General features: G+C 37.9%; 2 protein-coding genes across 10 annotated transcripts in view; one reads left to right on the forward strand and one right to left on the reverse strand.

Moving 5' to 3' along the window:
- Positions 1–17,093, reverse strand: part of NAB1 (NGFI-A binding protein 1) — a 40,904-nt gene extending 23,811 nt beyond the window's left edge. Inside the window, exons 1-2 of one of the 3 annotated variants that reach the window (XM_074364262.1) lie at positions 16,805–17,093; positions 5,846–6,683 (exon numbers count right to left, since the gene is read on the reverse strand). In XM_074364262.1, coding sequence (XP_074220363.1) covers positions 5,846–6,664 — 819 coding nt within the window. In that variant the 5' untranslated portion in view covers positions 6,665–6,683; positions 16,805–17,093. Of the gene's footprint in view, positions 1–5,845; positions 10,760–16,804 lie in introns of those variants that run through there. The other 2 variants (XM_010948719.3, XM_010948720.3) reach the window with 2 other exon arrangements.
- Positions 1–20,415, forward strand: part of NEMP2 (nuclear envelope integral membrane protein 2) — a 299,056-nt gene that overhangs the window by 163,201 nt on the left and 115,440 nt on the right. Inside the window, exon 1 of one of the 7 annotated variants that reach the window (XM_074364264.1) lies at positions 16,179–16,796. The exons of the other annotated variants lie outside the window; for them this stretch is intronic. The gene's annotated coding sequence lies outside the window, so the exon portion shown is untranslated. Of the gene's footprint in view, positions 1–16,178; positions 16,797–20,415 lie in introns of those variants that run through there. 7 annotated transcript variants of the gene reach the window in all.

Below are 20,415 nucleotides of genomic sequence, written 5' to 3' on the forward strand. Positions count from 1 at the left end.
TATAAAACTGAAACTTTTCCTTATGTTTTTGACTTATTTTAAAATCTGCTTGCTCATGGCAACTGCCTGTTTCTTCTACTGCACTATTTTGTTTTTTAAGGACTTGAGGAATTTGTTATGTATTAAGAGCATTAACTCTTCGTCATATGTAGTGGTGGTGTTTTTAATTTTTTCATAGTTGTCATTAGCCTTATAGTTTTGTTTTGGGTGCCATGCACAGAAACTCTCTTCTCATCCTATTACATATAAATGCTGTCCTATAATTAGTCTAATGGGTTCTTTTTTCCACAAGTTTATTTACCACCTAGAATGCATTATGGTATGTGACATATAGCGTGATACAGGTATCTAACATCCTCCTCCCCAGATTTCCTACTGTGAGTTCCACTAGCTTATATGCAGGCAAATATAGGCATACCTCATTTTATCGCCTTCACTTTACTGCACTTTGCAGATAGTGATTTTTATAGATTGAAGGTTTGTGGCACCCCTGTGTTGTCAGATGAGATGATGGTTAGCATTTTTTTAGCAATAAAGTATTTTAATTAAGGTATGTAGATTTTTTTAGACATAATGCCATTGCACATTTAATACACTACAGTATAGTGTGAATATAACTTTTACATGCACTGGGAAACCAAAAATTCATGTGTCTCACTTGACTGCAGTGGTTTGGAACCAAACCTTCAGTATCTCCCAGGTATGCCTTAATGTGGCTACTGGTGACAAGGTTACAATAAGCCCAGGCTTCCTATTTTAAACCCATAGCTGAATATAAAAGCATAATAGGAAGAACTTATTTTCAGCCTTCTCCTCTTCTCCTAAAGAATCATCAACAGATCAATTTCTTACCTGAGTGCTTTTGAAAGGCATACTGTTTTGGGAGTTAAAAGTTAAAATACACTTCAAAGAATAATTTCCTAAATAAATTAACTTCAATTTCAGCTTCGTGGAAGCTACAATGACCTTAAAAGACCCTTCTCAAGTTGCTTTTTATGTAGCTGTGTCTTTTTTGTACTCATAAATCTAAATTAGTATAGAGAGCTTCCGATTGTCGGTAAGATATTTTAATTGACATTTCAGAGGTACCAGTTCCTGTACAACCACAGAAAACAACTTTTCAACATTAACTGAAAACAATGTTCTAGTATTCCTTCCATCATCCTACCAGAAACCAAGAAAAACAAACAAAACACATTCTTTGTTACTGAATTCAAGCTCCAACGGACCAAAAATGTAGACTGAACTCACCAAGCCCTCAGGGAGCCTTCTGGTAGAAAACTTGGGCCTGAAGAAATACTGAAAGCTCACCCCAAGTTGTAAGAAGAAGCTGATTCATCAAGCTTCCTTCTCAAAAATATATTTTCTGTAAATATTTTCTAGATTTCATACTCCCAGTTGCTAATAATTAAATCAATAACTAGTATGATCTATTTTAAAAAGAAAAATGATACAAATACTCCAAAATAGTCATTCAGGTAAGCACCAAGCTAACTTCTAAAAAATTCTAAGTTTCTAGTTTTGTTAAAACTATAATTCTCCCTCATTGGTTTACTTACCTCCTCTTTTCATGACTGAAAATACCAAAATTCCATTTATACCTTCATATAAAAATTTCTTAAAGTTAGCTTTCTATCATTTACAACTAGACTTAAAAATTTTCTTTACTGATAGTTAAAATTATTATAATCTTTAACGAATGATTGTAACTTTTGATTAAGTTTCAAGTAAGTGTTACCATAAAAATACTGTATGAATGCTGTGTGATAGGCAGGCTCCAAAGGCAATCAAGACTTTCACTTCCAGCACAGGGAGGGCTGGGTACCATGACTGCCCCCAGTCACAGAAAACTAAAAATGTTGGATAAAATAGAAAGGGAAAACATCCTAAATTGATGCAGTGCTAAAATCATTGATGAATGAGCCAGCATGACAGTAAGAACTATTCAGGCCAAAATGAATAAAGATAGTATCTCAAAGTTTGAGATTTGCAAATACTAACTAATATATATAAAATAGATAAACAACAAGCTCCTACTGTATAGCACAGTGGGGTGTGGAAGGACAGAGTTTGGCATCAGCAGACCTTCATTAAGAAAACTCTACATGATGCACCTCAGGCTAAAGGAAACAAATTCCAGGTGGTAAATCTGAGATAAAAAGAGGGAGAAGGGAAGAAATGCAAAATAAAATAAAGGAAATAAGTTCAAAACATCAGTCATTATAATAAATGTAAATGGACCAAATGCTGCAGTTAAAATACAAAGAAAGTAAGACTGGATTTTTTAAAAATCCAACTGTTTGTATTTACAAGAGCTGTATCTAAAACAGATTCAGAAGGACTAAAAGGATGGAAAAAAGATGTAACAAGTAATTATTAACAAAAAGAAAGCACATGTATTTATACTAATATCAAACAAAATAGGTTTTTAAAACAAAACACATTATTAAAGATTAATAAAGTTACTGCATAACACAAAGACAAATAGACAATTCCACAATCACAGTAAGTAACTTAACACACAACACTTAAAAAATCTTTCTCTCATTTTATACAGTCAAGTGAAGGAATGAGAAATTATCATAACACCTAAAAGGTACTGAATAGTACCTTCTTTCCCTTAATTCCCTCAGGATTTCATAATTTCCACCAAGCAAGCTCTTGGACGGTTACTAGTTTGAAGAAAGCATCCTCATTCATAAACTTCTATCCTAAACTATATTACTGGACCAGATTCACACACTTGAGTTACAAGTAACAAGTGGTATGGTCTAAGTTAAGTTTCAAAAACAAAAGCCACATTTCCCAAAGCCCCCACCTCCACACCTCAGCCCACTAGCATTCATTTTGAGTGTCCCCTTATTTGGGAAACCCACAATGGTCTCATTACTGCAATACCACCTGTGCCTATTTCTCCAAAGAAGCAAAGAGCCTCTGAGCAAAAGCCAAGTGTGAAATAATTCATTTTGGATTTTTTTTTAAGTAAGTTAGGACTTTTTTTTTTTTTTTTTTTTTTTTTAGTGAGGTTGATCGGGTTTATTAAAGTCATCTCTTTAACACACTTTTACTTTAATAAAAATAAGGTCTTTTGAGTCAACTTTGTGTTTCATCTGCTATGTCTTAAAAATGAAAACTGGCTTAAAATATGAAACTAAAACTGCCTACATGTTTTGCCCCTTGTTTCCTACTAATGACAACCGTTAATAGCCTTTTAGTAGATTCCTCTGTTGGTTCATAAGTTATGAAAGTATCAAAGTGTATAGAAATTATAATGCTACCTGTATTTCTAGATCTACTCACAAGTTCTAGTGAGACTCTGTTATTCTATAGCAACAATACATAACAGTTATAAAAGGATATGCCCAAAATAGATCAAATCACAGAAACCCTGTGATTAATTTTGGTAACCAATTCTCTCATATTAAGCACCAGTATTCATTCATACCTAAAATAATTTATTTAAAAATATCAAATGGTGAAACTGCTGAAAACAAAACACACAAAAATCAGCCAGTGATAGTAATTAGAACACAGGAAAAAATTTCATTTACAATCACATCCTTTTTATATCTATTAGTATATCCTATACAAGTGAAATAAATTTAATATGGATGATATAGACATTTAATATACATACATAATACACAGTATTTGACCTAATAATAAATATGCAAAACTTATGAATAAAGAACTATAAAATTAGTAAGGAATATAAAAGATCTACATAAGTAAATGCACATTACTATCTTACTGTATGGGAGCCTTCATTATTGTAAATATATCAATTTTTTTCCTAGTTTATACCTTTAAGGCTTTTCTAGTCAAAATACCAACAGAAATTTTGGGGAAATTTGACAAAGGGGCACTTGCATTTCCAGATATTAAAATATATTATTTAGCTACAGCACATTAAAGTAACTCTATACTGGTGAGGGAATAGAGAATCAGACTAATGAAATCATATTGGACAAGATCAATGGGTATTACTACATAAAATTAAACTTCCACATGGCAACCAGTCTGAAAGGTCAAAGGACAAATGATAATCTGGGAAAATGTTTACAACATAAAACAAAACGAATATCCTTAAAATATAAAAAGTTCTTACCAATATTTTAAAGGTAAGACAAAAAACCCCAACATTAAAACAAAGGGTATGAATATAAAACTGGATGTCAAATATATGTAAAGATACTCATCTTCACTAAGGAAAGTTAACTTGAGCAATGAAAAATTTTCATCTCTTAGACTGACAAGGATTAAAAATAATAAACATAATATTAGCAAGAGCATGCAGAAAAGGACACTCATATATGATAGTGGAAATGTAAATTGTTGCAGCTTTTTTAGAAGGCAATTTAGCAGCTACTAAAATATTAAACCTACATATTCTTTGATCCCATTAGTTTACATGTTGAAATCATTCTATAGGAAAACATGCACAGGCCTATAAAGGTATATTCGTATAATGTTCATGTACCACCATATGTAAAATTTAAAAAATGGAAATAACCTAAATGACATTAAAAGTGAATGGCTAAGATAAATAACAACACAGTCATACTGTGGAATATAGTGTAGACCATAAATGAATAAAGTAGCTCTATATGTACTCACTTGAAAATAATAGTATATGTACTTTGAATATATTGTTACATTTTTTAAAAAAGGAATTTGGAGAAGTGTGCAAAATATGATCCCATATTTGTGTATGTAAAGAAAAGTATTTGGAAGTTTACAGATTCAATTATTTTACATCCTTTTGTAATGACTGAATACTTTTCAGTAAGTGTATATTCTTTTTTGTACTAAAGTACAAGTCTGGGAGGAAGATCTAATGTTTCTAACATGAAATACTGCATTCAACTGAAAATTTTTTTCAAGAATTTATTTCTTTCTTATAAATGATAAATGGCTATAATCTTTAGCTACGAAATGACTTTTTAAACTGTTGAAAGGCATTTATTTTTCAAGCATTTATTGGGTACATTAGACTGAATATATAAAAATGAATAGGCCATTATCTTTGCCTTGAAGAATCTCAAAGTATACTGTGAGGGACAGGCCAGTATTTATAAGTACAGTAAAGTGTTGAAGCTGAAGTCACTATGACAGTAGTCTATATAGGGATAAAAATGGAAAAGAAAGGTCATTCCACTTGGGGGGAAATATATCAGAAAAGACTTAAGCTGACGCTTGGACTAAATCTTAAAGATGATGTGTTGGCCAGATGGATAAGAAAAAGGGAGAAAATGCAAACGAGGCAGGCATATCTGCATTCTTCTACTTAAGCAAAGTATTTCTGGATAGATGCTACCAAGGTAAAATGATGAGAATTTTTAATATCAAATGTCAAGCCAAAACAATATTAAAAGCTATAATAATTCTTCTAATACTTATCTAATATAATTTTGTCTTCTATGCTAGCTGAAAATCACTTTAAGATCCGGTTATTTATTACAAAATTTTTTTTTCTTAAAATAACTGTCTACAAAAATGATTTTTCAATGAATGGCTTTATTTAAAATCTCATTGTATTTCTTAATTAAAGGGCAGACTGCCTCATAAACGCAGACTCTGTGCTGTCATTGCTTAAATTCTGGTAATTTTTCTTAAAGTCACCTTACACTGTAGATCCAAAGCTCAACACGTTTGAGTTCAACACAAAAATACCCTAACACAATTATATGGTCTGTTTTCACAAAAGAGTTATATTTTACTAACACCTAAATGTTTTTAATTCTGTTTTCAGGGAGTGTATCTCCTTAGTTGACAACGATTACCAAACTTATCTCTAAGAAGAAAAACAACACGCTACACACAAAGAAAAACGTGGGCTTTTTACCTCATGAAGTGTGAGATGTTTCCCATCCTTTCTCTTTGAGTCAAATCTGCCATATATTGCACTGTATTTTCGAATTTCCTCCTCTTTGTGTGGATCGTCATCACTCATCTCAAAGATGTGACCAATCATTTTCGCCAACTTCTTGTTGGTTTTTAGCAGCTCTTTCACTTCATTCAAGTCACTTTTCGGCAGCGTGGGGGCCATTCGCTCCACACACTCAGCTACAGAGAGCGCAGCAGCGGCATCCAACGCCTCGCTACTTTCTTTTGGGGAAGCTGGGGAGCCGAGGTCAGCTGGGGAGAGGCTGTGCTCGCTCTCGGTGGCATGGTGGCCTTGCCAGAGTCTGGACTCACCAATACCCTGCAGTGCTAAGCTCCCCACCACGTCTGATTTCCCCTGTCCCAAGCTCTGCACACAGGTGGTGGCAGCACACTTGGGGATTTTTAAATGAGGTTCCCGGGCGCTGCTATTCCTTTCATAACTGCTGCAGGATATTCCCAGCCACGTTGGTGATCCCTCTGGTAATTTATAGATGGGTATGCTACTAACAGGCAGGGATGTCAGCGGCTGATTGAAAAGGCCAGGGTTTGTAACCCAGTCTCTCAAAGCCTTCTGTAGCCTTCTAACATGAAGGGGCTTGCTGGCCATGCCCACGAGTGCCATGATTTCCAAAAATTCCTCTTCTCCAGCTTCACAGAGTTGCTGGACATCATCGCCACCTTGCTGGATAAAGGCATCAAAATAAGAAAGCAGATTGGCTTTTTGTAATATTCTATACAGCTGCAACTCCCCCAGGGTTCTGGGTAAGGCCGTGGCCATTACTGTGGATGGGTTTAACCTGAAAAAGAGAGGAAACACTCATCACATTTGCTCTAAACTTCTTACACCTATTTGTTAGGCCCGACGGGATTTAAGATTGCAGTATGGGAAGAAGAAAAACAAGGAGTATTTGCATAGCAACTGACTGTTAAGGAAGCATTCTCTCTATGCCTAAGTTATGTTATTTTACCCTCCTAACAATCCTAAGAGTCAGTGTTCAGTAATTGTCTTCATTTTAAAGATAAAATATACAGGCTCAAAGAAGATGAGAAATTTGCCTGAGATCACACAACCAGCTAAGCAGAAGGCTAGGGACTCAAACCAAGGTTCACAGGGTTCTCTGTCTCATTTTTGACTTTTCACCTTGCTGTTTCCATAGTGTGGACACAGAGGTGAAATGAAGGATAATCAAATTCAGAAGAGGGTAAAAAGTATATTATTCCACCATTCACTGTGTCAGACCATATGATAAACACTTTATGTTACATTATGTCTAATCCTCACAACAGTCCTCTGAGATAGGTATAGTTAATTCCCATTTTACAAAGAAAAATTAGCAAGATCAGTCTGGAAGGCAGAGGAACAGAGATTTCAGTATGAATTGCTGGTGAGAAGATAGAAGGTGGTATATTTAGGAACTGAGAAAAAATAGGCAGGAAAAATTCAGACAAATAAATGACAAGACCTGGTGATCACTGAGTGTAAGTGATGAAAAAAGAGGAAATGGTTACCATTTTTTTTTAACACTTTCTGTGGTTCAAGTAATAGATGACTACAGGATTACATGTGTGAGAGTCTAGAACTGCGACAGGCATTGGGGACACAGAAAATCAGGGATGAAGGGATTCCCTTTCAAACATAGGGCACTTGAACATGGTACCAGGTAGAATGCTTAAGTAGAACTGCCCTGTGTGAAAAGTAACAGACTGGAGCCTAAGTGTATCTCAGGGTTAGAGATACAGGATGAAACCAGGGACAGAGAAGCAGCAGAGCCTAAGACAGAGCCAAGGGGGTAATACTTTCACAGCCCAAGCAAGGCAGAGAAACCTGCCTTTAAAGAGACAGAACAAGACCCAGCAAATTAGTTCTTGACCTCCTTGTAGCCTTTAAAAGTTATTCACAGTTGCCTGGAGACCTCCCACATACAAAGGGGAGTTGGCCAAGTACTTCTATTTAAGAGAAACAAGTAAACTTGTGATCAGTGCACCCTTAGGATTAAAAGGACCCTACAGCCGTCTAAGGAGAAAATTATAGAAGGCCAGAAGAATACATACATCAGAGGAAAACGGAAGGTCTACTCAACTCAAAATAGTAAGGAGCAATTGTTAATTGGAAGATAAGGCAGGCATCCCTGAAGACCAGATCACCAAGCCTGGGACTTTTGCTTTATGCCATCTATCAGAATGCTACACAAAATTCCAGTCTCAGTCATCCCATCCAAGGAGAAGGCCTTTCTCTACCACCCTAAGGACTGACTGCTGGGAAGCCCCACTCCTAAAACCTCTGTGTCATCCACCATCTGCTTTCATCAACTAGTGACCTCCTCAAATTTTATGGCTCTTTATTTTATAAAGGCATTACCAGGTGACCTGATGGCGTCCTAGGGGACATAGAAAGACTGAATTGGCACCAGCAAATCACTTGGGGTGCTTTTGAAAAATATAATTTCCCAGGTCCCTGGGTCGATCTCAGGAGACTCTAGTGATTTGGCAGATTTGGCAGATTACACTAGTAGGTCCCTATTTAGTACACCCTCTGTTCGCCACAAATGCCTGGAGGTTTTGAGACCACCTTCATGTTCATGCCACCTCAGTTCTCTGGGTAAACATTTCTGTACCTTCTGAATCACCCATAGGAAGATCTGCTTTGTCTTCCCACTCCAGAGGAGACTCTTCAAGGAGAGAATCAATCATCCAGCTGGACACTAACCCACAAAAACAAGCTCTTGGGAGTTACAGACTGTATTGTAAAGTCTGTATTGAACAACATTATACCAAATAGAAGGGCTTCCAGAAAGTGTCTGAGGTAGAGGAAAGGAAACCTACTTTCCCATCATATACCTAATATAACAGCTCCTTAGGCTTTCAACTCAAGAATATACAAACAAACAAACAAACAAAAAACAAAAGAACTCTACACACATACAAACACCACGTGTGTGCATATACACACACAAAATCTTTTTTATAAGAGGACTGTAACCTTGTAAGATTTATGTTATCATCAATGATCTCATCATATATATACTCCCCCAAATCATGGAATAAAGTAAAAATTAAATGAGAAAATCTAAGAGTTCTTGAATCGTTTTATGAGCAATAAGAAAACAAGAGTGTATGTTGGACAAATAAAAAACAGAAACTTAAAGAGAACTAAAGACCCAAATTTAGGTTTTATTCTTCTGAGATAAGGCAGTGATTTTAGAAAATATAAATTTTCAACTTTTATCCTTTCTCATCTTTACCCAGAAAGAAAGGAAACCCCCTAGTTCCTACGAGAAAGCCCTTATGTTCCAGTAAGAAAGTAGTTATGATTATAATATCCCCATAAGGACTGTCAGGGCCAAGCGAACACTTCCAAAGTCAAGACACCAGATGAAAGATAAATAAGTGAACTATTTTGAGTCCCATGAGGCTCTCTAAAGGCCCACACTTACTTCTGGGAAAGGAATTTTCTCCTTAAGCTTTTGCTTTAGGAGTTTCAGTTGCCTACAAAAGCCTGTTGTGATAATTTAAACACCCACCACTTCATATATTAACTTGATCTGATTTAAAAGAAAATTTTTATAAGATGAGATTTTGTTTTTACCAACTCTGTATCTATTCATGCTTCAATATGAAGGTCAAATAAATCAAAAGAAAGCAGCTATCCGCATCTCTCCAATCTGAAGTAAATACAAAAGGATCCTAACACAACACTGTATTGTATATGAAGTTAACAGTACAGTAAATCCACTTAGCTGAAAACTCCAGTTACCTAGCCTTTTCAAGAGATGCTGGAACAACCATGCTGAGTCTGACCTTTTTATGAATTCCACAAGTTAGAGAAACCAGTTACCTATTTTTACTGCATTCGAAAGCTAAACCAAGGGCCGGCTGCCTATGTACAGCAAACCTCCACTTGCACAAGCTTAAATATTCTTCAGCCTGGTCAGTTCCAAAGAAAGTGGAATTAAACAACAATGGATTCTTTTGAGGCCATTTGTTGTTGTTTGTTAGTCACTGATCTCTTCTAAATGGCAATGATTTGTTCCAGAACCTTAAAAAAAAAAAAACCAAAAAACCCCTCACTTTGGCTCCTTTTGGAGTAGGAACAGTTATCTGCCTGATTCAAATGATGCTAAGTGAAACAAGGAGCTACCTGGACTCAGAAAACGTTACTGGTCAACTCCTGCTTTGTCCTCAGACCACAACAAAGCACTTAACATGACTATGAGAAACAAAACTTCTCTGGTATTCCCCAAGCTGGGATGTGGGGATTTAGGTAGGACAGAGGCCTTTACTGGTCACAAGGGAAAAAAAGAACCATTCCTTCAAACCTGCCTCAGTCTATTCCAAGAAGCTTCAGCCTGCCCTCCATCCCAACTGCTCCATCAAAACTCCCAAGTAACTGCTGAGTGATCACCACCTTTCTCTTTAATCTCTCTGCAGCTCGACATCATTCCTTGAAATGCTGTTCACCTGACTTTTTGCCGTTATGCTGCCTTCCCTTACTATATTCTAAGTGCAAGAATTCTCCTAAGTTTTATACTAGATTCCTTTCCTACTGTCCTTCCATATTCTCCCATGATGATCTCATCCACTCCCAGGCTTCAGTATCACCTACAGCGGACCAACATCCAAACTGTTCTCTGTAGCTTGGAGCAGTGGTTCATGGAGTTACTGCAAAGTGTTCTCAAATCCAAATGCACACCAAGCACTGGCTACAGAGCAAAAAAGATGCCTCTCTCACATGTCTCCTTTGCAAATAAAAGCAAATGAACACTTTGTGATTTAATAAAATAGAAACTCATTTAAAAGTGTAACTGAATTCATAGTTGTTGTCATTACATGTATTCTCTATAAACAAACACTAAAGGTAAAATTATAAATAAATACTCACATTTTTTAATTTAAAAAGTGATCTTCGTACCTGAGAAGTTTGAGAATCATTAGCCCATATTGTTTTTCTGATAATTCAGCATTTCAACTACCAGCTGGAGACTGTCTAAACATCTCAAATGTGGTAAGTCCAAAAGCAAGTATGTTATCTCATTTTCCTCCCTTCTTCCAGATTCCCAGATCTACTCTTCCCAACTCTCTTATTTCTTTCAGTTGCACCACTACTCTTCCAGTTTCCTGGATTAATAAAGTAGAGATTCTATCTTTAAAAAAGTTTTTTGTTGAGGTATAGTTGATGTACGATATTATATAAGTTTCAGGTTTACAACATGGTGATTCACATTTTTTAAAGTTTATACTCCATTTATAGTTATTATAAAATACTGGCTATATCCCTGAGCTGTACAATACATCCTTGTAGCCTATTTATTTCATATATAGTAGTTTGTGCCTCTTAATCCCCTCCTTCTATCTTGCCCCTCCCACTTCCCTTTCCTCACTGACAACCACTAGTTTGTTCTCTGTATCTGTGAGTCTGTTTGTTTTGTTATATTCACTACTTTGTTTTATTTTTTAGATTCCACATATAAGTGATAGCATACCTTATTTGTCTTTCTTTGTCTAACATATTTCACTTAGCATAATACCCTCCAATTCCATTCGGTTCACTTTTTATGGCTGAATGGTATTCCACTCTTTATGTGTATACACACCACATCTTCTTCATCCATTCATCTTCCTGTTCTCCTCCTCCTTCCTCAAATCTACATGTCCTTAGGCCACAGCACCACCCTTTTTCTTTCTCTGTCTCAAGAGTACCTAATCTAAGTTTTCTTGCTTCCTGCCCCAACTTTGAAAACAGCTTCCTCATCTTCAGTATATCCCACACAGCAATGCCAACTTTATCTTCCTCAAGTACAGGTGTGGCTCTTTACTTACCTATGCAAATTTCCCCACTTTCTGGAGAAAAAATATCCAAACTACTTATTTAGGCATCCAGACCTGTCCAGCCTCCTCTCTGGTTCCTAAGTTGCCCCTATGCTCGTGCCAAACAGATACACTGGATTTCCTCAAATGGTTCTTCATGAAGATCAGTTAACAATCAGGAGATAGGTACACACACACTTAAACACTATAAATAAATGCTATCCTAAGTGTTGTACATCAGGAGCCGTGGAACAGACAAGCAGCCTGCAGAACAGGTTGCCTTAGGCTGTAAGCTCCCTGAGAGTAGAGACTAGGTCTCATTTATCTTTTATGCCCCTCTGCTCCAAGCAAAGTGTTCAACATAGAATAACATCTCTATAAAGGCTTCTGTTGAATGAAATTCAACATTTGAGTCAGATCCTGATTAGCAGCTTCCTTTTATACTCCAAAAAGGATGCCCCTTGTGTAAACTGGTGTCCAGTCTAGTAACAGCACATCCTGCTACTTTACCTACAGTCCTTTTCATTCTCTCATCCTCAATACTTCCTTTCTTATAAGCAACAAGATGGCTATTGTTCCAAGAGATAAAAGAATGCTTTTTTACAAGAATACACGTGGTTAGTGGTATACATCATGTCAGTCTAGCCCCCACAGCAGCATTTTAAGAAGTCAATTTCAGTCATGAGAGATCTTAATTCTTTTTCCTCTTGGTTCCTATAAATTAAAGTGCAGTATATTATCCCCAAATAAAAAGTATCAGTATTATAAATGATCATTATATTCAAATGGATTCATAAACACTACCCTTGAATCCTCCTCATGATGCAGAAATATGTATACACATACATAGATACATATAGTGTTTTTAATACACACATTTTTATGAAGTCTATGGCATTCCAAAGAGAGACTCTTCCAGGAGTGGGGAGAAATCAAGGGCAAAATCCCAGTGAAATCTGGCTTATTTATGTAGAAGACCAAAAATTCCTGCCTCCCAGTACAGCCTGAAATTTTTACTTTAAAATAATCTAAGTTAACAGCAACCTCTCGCAGTTTCTAAAAAATGCAAAAAAACTTGGGAAGAATTGGCTCATGAGTCATTTACAGATTAAGGTAAATTAGTTCCACCAGATTGTTTTCCTTTTAACACCTAGATGAGATCCACTGCACACTAAGGGAATGAAAGATCGGAAATGGCAAGGAAGGAAATAGGAAATCTGAGGGCAGTGACTACATTTAAAACCTCTGAAATTATCACCAGTGTGGAAGACTCTAGTCTGAAGGTATGGGAGCCTGCAGAGAAGGGTGCAATGGGTACAATGGGTACACTACAGGTTGAGACTGAAAACGTTTCTGAAATGCCAGAATTTGGCTTAGGAAAGGTTGAAGCTTAGGGAAGGATGAGCGTTATGCCTAGGAGGTGAATTCTTCTCATTTTTGTCCTAGTCCCAGAACTCAAGCTAAAATAATTAAATGTAGTTTAGTTACATCATGGGTTACTTAAGATTACCGGGATGGCCCTGGTACTAACTCCTAGGTATGTGTTTCAAGTACCAAACAGTTTAACTAGGCGTTATTTATTAATAAGCATTCAGTGATGTATCTTAAGATATATTTAGACCTTATTACTGTTATAGCTATGAAAAAAATATAAAGCTTCTAATGAATTAATGGTAATTTAGTAAACTTAAAATGTTCTCTCCTGCTGATATTTTTCTGAATTCTGAATAATGCTGGGGGAAAAAACTTCTTACAGACCCCTTAAAATTTTAATTAAAGTATTCAATGTGTAGGTTAAAATTTATTTATACAAATTAGAAAAAGTAAATCAGATTTATTTTGCAATTAAACAATACTATGCATTAACTTGATTATCATGCCAGTAGGTAAACACAAGTATTTCATATAATAAGACTAGAAATTCTTCGATTAACTAACAGTCAAATTATTCAAGAAACATTAAGTGCTGTATGAGCAGGGAGTACGCATGTAGTACATATAAATTTTATCATTCTTCAGAAATTTCTCTATAAAAATTACTGAATTAACATACTGTGCAAATTAAGGTGCAATATCCTAAATACAATATTGAAAAATGACAAACTATTTGAAAGCTTAATGGTATGTTTTAGCTGTGAGAATTCTGACAAGATGAGGATTATTAATTTTTCCCAACATCAATTTCTCTAATTTCCCACTTGTTCCATTATTATGTTTAAGGGAGTATATTGTACTATTGTAGTAGTTATTGAACATGTCAGATCACAAAGGAAATTTGCATTTAATATAATAACTGTACCATTCTTCACTCTACTGAAAAGAATGAAAGAAGTAGTTAAAATAAATCAAATTCAAAGCAAAAGAGCTAGGAATCTTATATTATTCTTGAGTGAGCATTATTTAGTCATTATTTTTAATAAACTCCACAATGAAATATTCATACACAAGATGATTATACATGAGCAAGACCTCAAACTGATCAAAACATATTATAAAATGGTCATTTTCATGAAAGTAACATAAAATGTATCAGGGTTCTGTGATATTCAGAAATACAGCTTCACATTTAAAGGTAATTTTTTTTTAGATTTATTTACCTTGTTTTAATTTTATTTTTTGAAGGAGGGGAGATAATTAGGTTTATTAATTTCCTTGTTTTCTTAATGGAGGTACTAGGGATTGAACCCAGGACCTCAGCATGCTAAGCATATGCTCTACCACTGAGCTATATCCTCCCCACAAAGGTAAATTTAACAGAGCCCGTATTTCCAATAATGCACATGAACAGCACCAACGAAAACAATCAGACTTATTATAACGGAAAAAATGAAGCCTAAGTCTTAGGACAGCACCTAGGTCAACAAACACAAAAACCTGACATACTTCTGTTTCTAAGCAACCATCTTTTACTTTAAATATTTAAAGTTCATGCAATTGATTCTTCAAAGAACTCCCTAACTCTGTCATAAATTACAGTTTCTTCTTTCAAAGCATCCACAGTACAAAACCCCAAAATCTATAATAATAAACTAATATATCCTTAAAGTATGTTTAAAAGAAAACATCTAGTGCTTTAACTGGCTCTCTAAATAACAAGGAGAATGAAAATCTATTAACTTTTCCATAGGGCAATGGATGCTATTCACTAGTCAACAAAAAAGGAAAATTTTTTAATTTAGCTGAGATTATTCCATTTTAATAATAATTCTGAAATAAGACAAGATGTATTCATTACATATCCCAAATTATTTATTAGACACAGAAGTTCACAAAATTTCCCTGTATCAGGTGTAGTATTCCTAAGGATTTCTGTCATGTTCATTACATTCAAAATTAGCAGGCAGAATGATATAAAATAAAAATCTACAATGCCTCAATGTTTTTATTATTATTATTGATATATTCATAAGAAGTCACCAAAGCCAAGGAGAACGAAATTTTTCTAATAACCAGAGGGCATATTAACTTCTATGCTAGATGCTAAAAATAATAAAATTAAAACAAGAACCCTTCCAATGGTTCCTTGACGTTTTCTTTCAAGAGCTGATTTTCCATTAAATACCCAAACAGGAATAGGCTGACCTTGCCAGACATCTATAAATTCTCAAGAGAACCCTTACATGCAAGGTAATACCTATAAGGACAACATAACTTCTAAAACTTAATTAAAGGACAATATTACATATTTCAAATACCGGAAAAATGGAAGAAAAAAAAAAACAACCCTAAATCTAAGAGCCACTTTTACTAGCATTTAGATTAGACTAGAAGCAGCTTTTTAGGTCTTCTGTAAAATATCAGCCTCCACCCAAAATAAAGTAAATCCAAGGCATCCTCTCTTCCAATATTTCTTCTTAATATCCACGCATAAATTATGACACGTCATAATTTGGTATGTTTTACAGGGGAAATTTTTCAAAAAACTGAAAATTTAAGAAGGTATTTCACTGTGTGCACACTTTTTTTTTTTACAAAACAGCCTAGCATTTCCTACGTGACTAATCTTTTTAAAATTCTGTTCCTCCGTTCTTATGTAATCTAATATTATCTATTAAAACTGCCAAAATATTTTTAAACAAGATCTGAGTATTTTCCTCACAGCTTCTGATCTTTGCACTTCTTAAGTTTGCAGACACGTCACTGGCAAACCAATTGGTAGTGACAGGTTACTCCAAATTAACTCTTTCGGATGAAATTTTAAATTGACAGCTACCCTCAAATTTTCCATGCCTCCCGGATCTCACGGAGTGAGGAATAAATGTATATGCAAGTCAAGGGTTCCTCCTGATCACTTGCTGCAAAACTCAGTGTGCGGAACCTATTAATGCATATTTCAACTCAATTATCCTTTTTCCCAAGATGTTACAACGTTTAGGCTCACTCGAATTGTTTCATATCTGAAGCACTGTGAACCTTGAGGCTGCAGACCATAACCATTTGATTGCACTTGCAGCGTCTGTCCATGAATAAGGTCACACACCTCTGCATCCAAGGCTTGTATGTCCCACATGTATTTGCGAATTCCACACTCGGCCTTAGCGAACACAATGAGTCTCTCGCTTCCACTACACCTCGGTGCCAAGTTTCTGAAAGCCACTTGCAAGCAAAACTCTCCTTCCGCTTTTAAAAAAGAAAACTACATTCCGAAGGAGAGTGTACCCAGGACGAAAATTAAGACTGTAAGTGCAACACTTTTATAAAAAGTAAACAAACCAGCAAAAAGATTCTGCCTCCGGGGAAGGTGGCTGCAAAACTCCGGGGCGGGCGCGCGCACCCACCACGCACAACACTCCACGCAACCCCGCGACTACTCCGCGCCCCCCAGGAAGACCCCAGCCGGGTGAGGAAAACGGACGCGGCACCCCCGGCTTCCTCGACGCAGAACACGCTAGTCGGGCCCGCTGCCCCTGCGCACCGCATTTCTCCGGGAATCGCCCACACGAGCCCGATGCCGCCCTCTCCTTCCGGAGGCGGCCGCGCGGGGCCCGCTCCCCTGGACGCCCTCCCCCCTCAAGTGCCGGCGCGGCCCCGCGACTCCGCCGCCCCAAGTTCGCCCGCGGCCGCACGAGAACGAACGCGTCCTGCGCTCGGCGGACAGCGAGTTGGTACGTACTCGGCCAGCGGCTGCAGCGGTCTTGGCGCGCTCTCCCCCGAGGACGCCTCAGCCCCAACTCCAAAGAGACGGCCCCCGGCTCTCCCTCCTCAGTCGGCTGCGGCGGCCGGGACGCCCCCGCTCCCATCGAGGGGGGAAGGGAAGGTGGTGGGCGCGCTCTCCCTGCTCCCCCCACCCAGCTGGGGCCCGCCGCTCCCTCCCGCCCCCAGCCCCGACGGCGCTCGCTCGCCCGCGGCGGCGGTGGCGGCTCCTCCAGGCTCCGGCGCGCGGGCGGCGGCACCTCCCCCGGCTGCGTCCTTCCCCCCTTCTCCTCTTCTCTCCCCTCCCCTCCCCGCGTGCTCTGCACCCTCCCCCTCCCCCGCCCGCCTCCGCCGCCTCCACCCCCCGCGCGCTGTCACATTGGGAGATTCCGCTCTTGCTACATTCGCCGCTCCGGCTCCCGCCCACGCGCGGCCGAGTGACGCAGATCCCGGCGTGGGCCGCCGCGGGGCGGGGGCGGGGGCGGCGGCCGCCGGGGCCCGGGCTCGGCCTCTTCCCGCCGCCCCCTCCGCGGAATCCGGAGGGCGGCCCATTCACACGGCAGCTGGGAGGAACCAAGTGGGCGCCCAAGAGGGGGCGGCTCCCGCGAGTCCCGCTCCGGGCAGGGGGGAGGGGACGGGATGGAGGAAAACGGGGGTGGCGGGCCGGTGGGAGGGGATGCCGCCTCGGGCCTGCTCTCCAGCTGCCGACTGAACTGGGAAGGTTTGCAATTTAAAAAAGAATTTTTTTTCAATGTATGAGGTTCCCAATATAGTATTTCAAAGAGCACGCCCAGCCAAATCCAACATACCCCAGTAGGCTGACTTTAAAAAGAGAGAGCGCGCTCGGCCCACTAATCTGGGCTCCCGGCTCGCCCCTGCTCCCTCCCCTGCCGGCTCGAGGCTGGTGGGCCAGGTGCGCCCCTCGCCCAGCCGGCTCAGGCGCCCTGCGGGAAGTTGGCTAAGACCGCACGGAGGGAGGGGTGGCAGGTGCGCGGCGCTGGAAGAAAAGCTGGCGGTTGTAGGGAATCTCTGCCTCGCCCATCTTGCCCCCTTCCCACCACCGCCCTGGCATGGGGAGGAGGGGAGGAACGGGAACCGACAAACCCGAACTGCAGCTTTGACAACTGTCTTGCTTGCTGAGTAATTTAATTTCAACCTTCTCAATCCTCCTGAAAACCTGCCTGTTATTTTACTGGTTAGTATTTTCTGTTTCCACAGTGTAAAAATCCGACAGCGCTGGAACAGTCCTGGGGTGTGTTAAAATAGAGTTCCCAAGGCACGCTGTAGAATTTTTGCGTTTGGTTTGCATGAACTTTTTCTAACCAAAGAAATTAAAACACCTCCAAAAATGTACTTAAATTATTGCCAGAAAATTTGGATATTTGTTTTAGAGTCTATTTTTCCTTTCTTTGCAAAAGTGGAAAAAGGGAAGAATTCCTTGAGTTTTAGCATTCTGTTCTTGAAGGCTAGAGAGCATTTGGTAAATATAAAACCACTGTAAATACAGGTAAATCCATTTTAACGTATATATAAAAATCCAGTTTTATAGAAAGCCATTACCACATCCTGGCCGATCTCCAGAGTGTGCCTACTTTGCTAATGGGATACAAGGCATTCTTTGAGATGGGAAATTCTTCATACCACATCTTTATGTTGCAGCAATGGATGGGATGGTAACATTGAAAGAAAAAGACCTTATTAAAGTACTGAACGTTTTCCTTTTTGCAAAAACATGTCATGGGAATGAGTAATGCCACAATGGAATATATAATTAAACCTCTTTCTCCAGTGTTAGTGAAAGGTTCTGTCTGGAATATTTGTGTTGATACTTCATATGAATAAGCGTGCTTACTTCCTCAAATTTTTCTTCAACTGAAGAATCACTATTGGGAGTGTGTCTTAGCCTAATTGTCCGGATTTTGCAGTTGTGGACCCTGTTCTGCTAAAGAGAAAGTTAACTTAGGTTGTAATGAAATAAAGGCCACTTCTTGGAAAGATATAGGTTAACCGATTTTCAAATGAACAAATTAAATATGCAGAATTCTTTTCTTCCATTTCTTGTCTGGAATCTTGATGCTTTGTAGACATTGTTGGTTCTGAACAGCTAGAGAAAAGTAACTTTCTTCCATAAAGATGTACAATCAGTGATTCACAAGTCGTAAAATGAGTAGTCTTTCCTGGACTATTGAGCCTCTCAGTAGAATTGTTTTCAGAATTGGAAGAAACACCTTTAAATCCTCTTGCCAAACTTATATATGTCTGGCCAGCCCTGAATGTAATGCTGAAAAGGAAATGGGTCAGGGCAGATACTTTTTCTTCTGACTTGTAACTGATTATTTCTACATTTAGACACTGAAATCTCTCCTTGTTTGTTTTCTGAGCACATTTAGATAGTACATTTTTCCCACATTAAGAACGACATTTTTGGCCCACTTTGCATTGCCTTAAACACTGGAGGAAATGGTGGGAGGAAGGAAAGATAAAATTTAAAGCTTTTAGCATCCAGTTCTGTATGTCTAAATGACAACACTAATCAATATGGCTGCTCAAAAAAAGAATTGAGGCATTCACCTGTATCTGAGACAACTCAAAGAAGTGAAGAAGTGTTGATTCTTACTTACCTTCTTACCACTTACTTTCATCGCCAATGCCACCCTTAAGCACCACCTCCCCGACAACACACACATATTCTTTTCCCATTCCCAGGCCCTGGTGGTTTGTTAAGGGAAAGCATTCCATCCTGTGAGGTAACAATTATGGTTTTTGGTTATTCTATATTCCATTCCATTCTATAAGTATGTCTCCCACTTCTCTTGAATTCAGTAGATGTCTATTTAATAGGATCTAAAAAATAATTCTTAAAAATACTTCGATGATTAGTGCATTTGTAAAAATAGGAGTTTGGGGACAAAAAAATTATATTGTGAAACTAAAAATAAAGTTTTTGGTAAAAAATTGTAGAAAATTGGTAGTTCTTCTGACATTAGAATGAAAGTGTCCCTGAAAGAGAATTAATTACTTTTAGAAAAATTTCTTTAAAATGCTTCAGTGATTCAAAGCAAAAGAACAAATGATAGATTTTTAATGATCTTAGAGGAAATAAAGAATAACATCATGGCCTATGATCTGCAGGATCTAAGATATAGTATAATTCTATCCTTTTGTTCTTCTATTGTTGACTCAGAACAATTCCATACTTAACAAATTTTCCACCCTCTGTGGTGGTGTCCCTACAGTTAACTGAGTCTTGTGTAATATTCATATTATAGGAAATATAATTTAAATATCCTTTATTTTTCAATATGAAATTTAAAGTTTTGGTTGTGTATTGTAGATTAAATAGATTTTTTAGTGTATGGAGATTTGAATATTTTTAAATATATGGAGATTATAAACAAGTATCTTAAAAGTATGCTTATAGGAATATATAATGGATCATTTCAAGAGCCAGCACTTTAAAAAACACTTGCTCTTCTAAAAAATGAGCAAATCTTCATATATTGCATATTATACAAGATATTATAGAATTTTAAGATTTAAAGGATTATGAAGTTCACCTAGTTAAACTTCCTTTGTATATTCAAAGTATTT

This window comes from Camelus bactrianus, chromosome 5, assembly GCF_048773025.1.
Source record: "Camelus bactrianus isolate YW-2024 breed Bactrian camel chromosome 5, ASM4877302v1, whole genome shotgun sequence".
NCBI lineage: Eukaryota > Metazoa > Chordata > Mammalia > Artiodactyla > Camelidae > Camelus > Camelus bactrianus.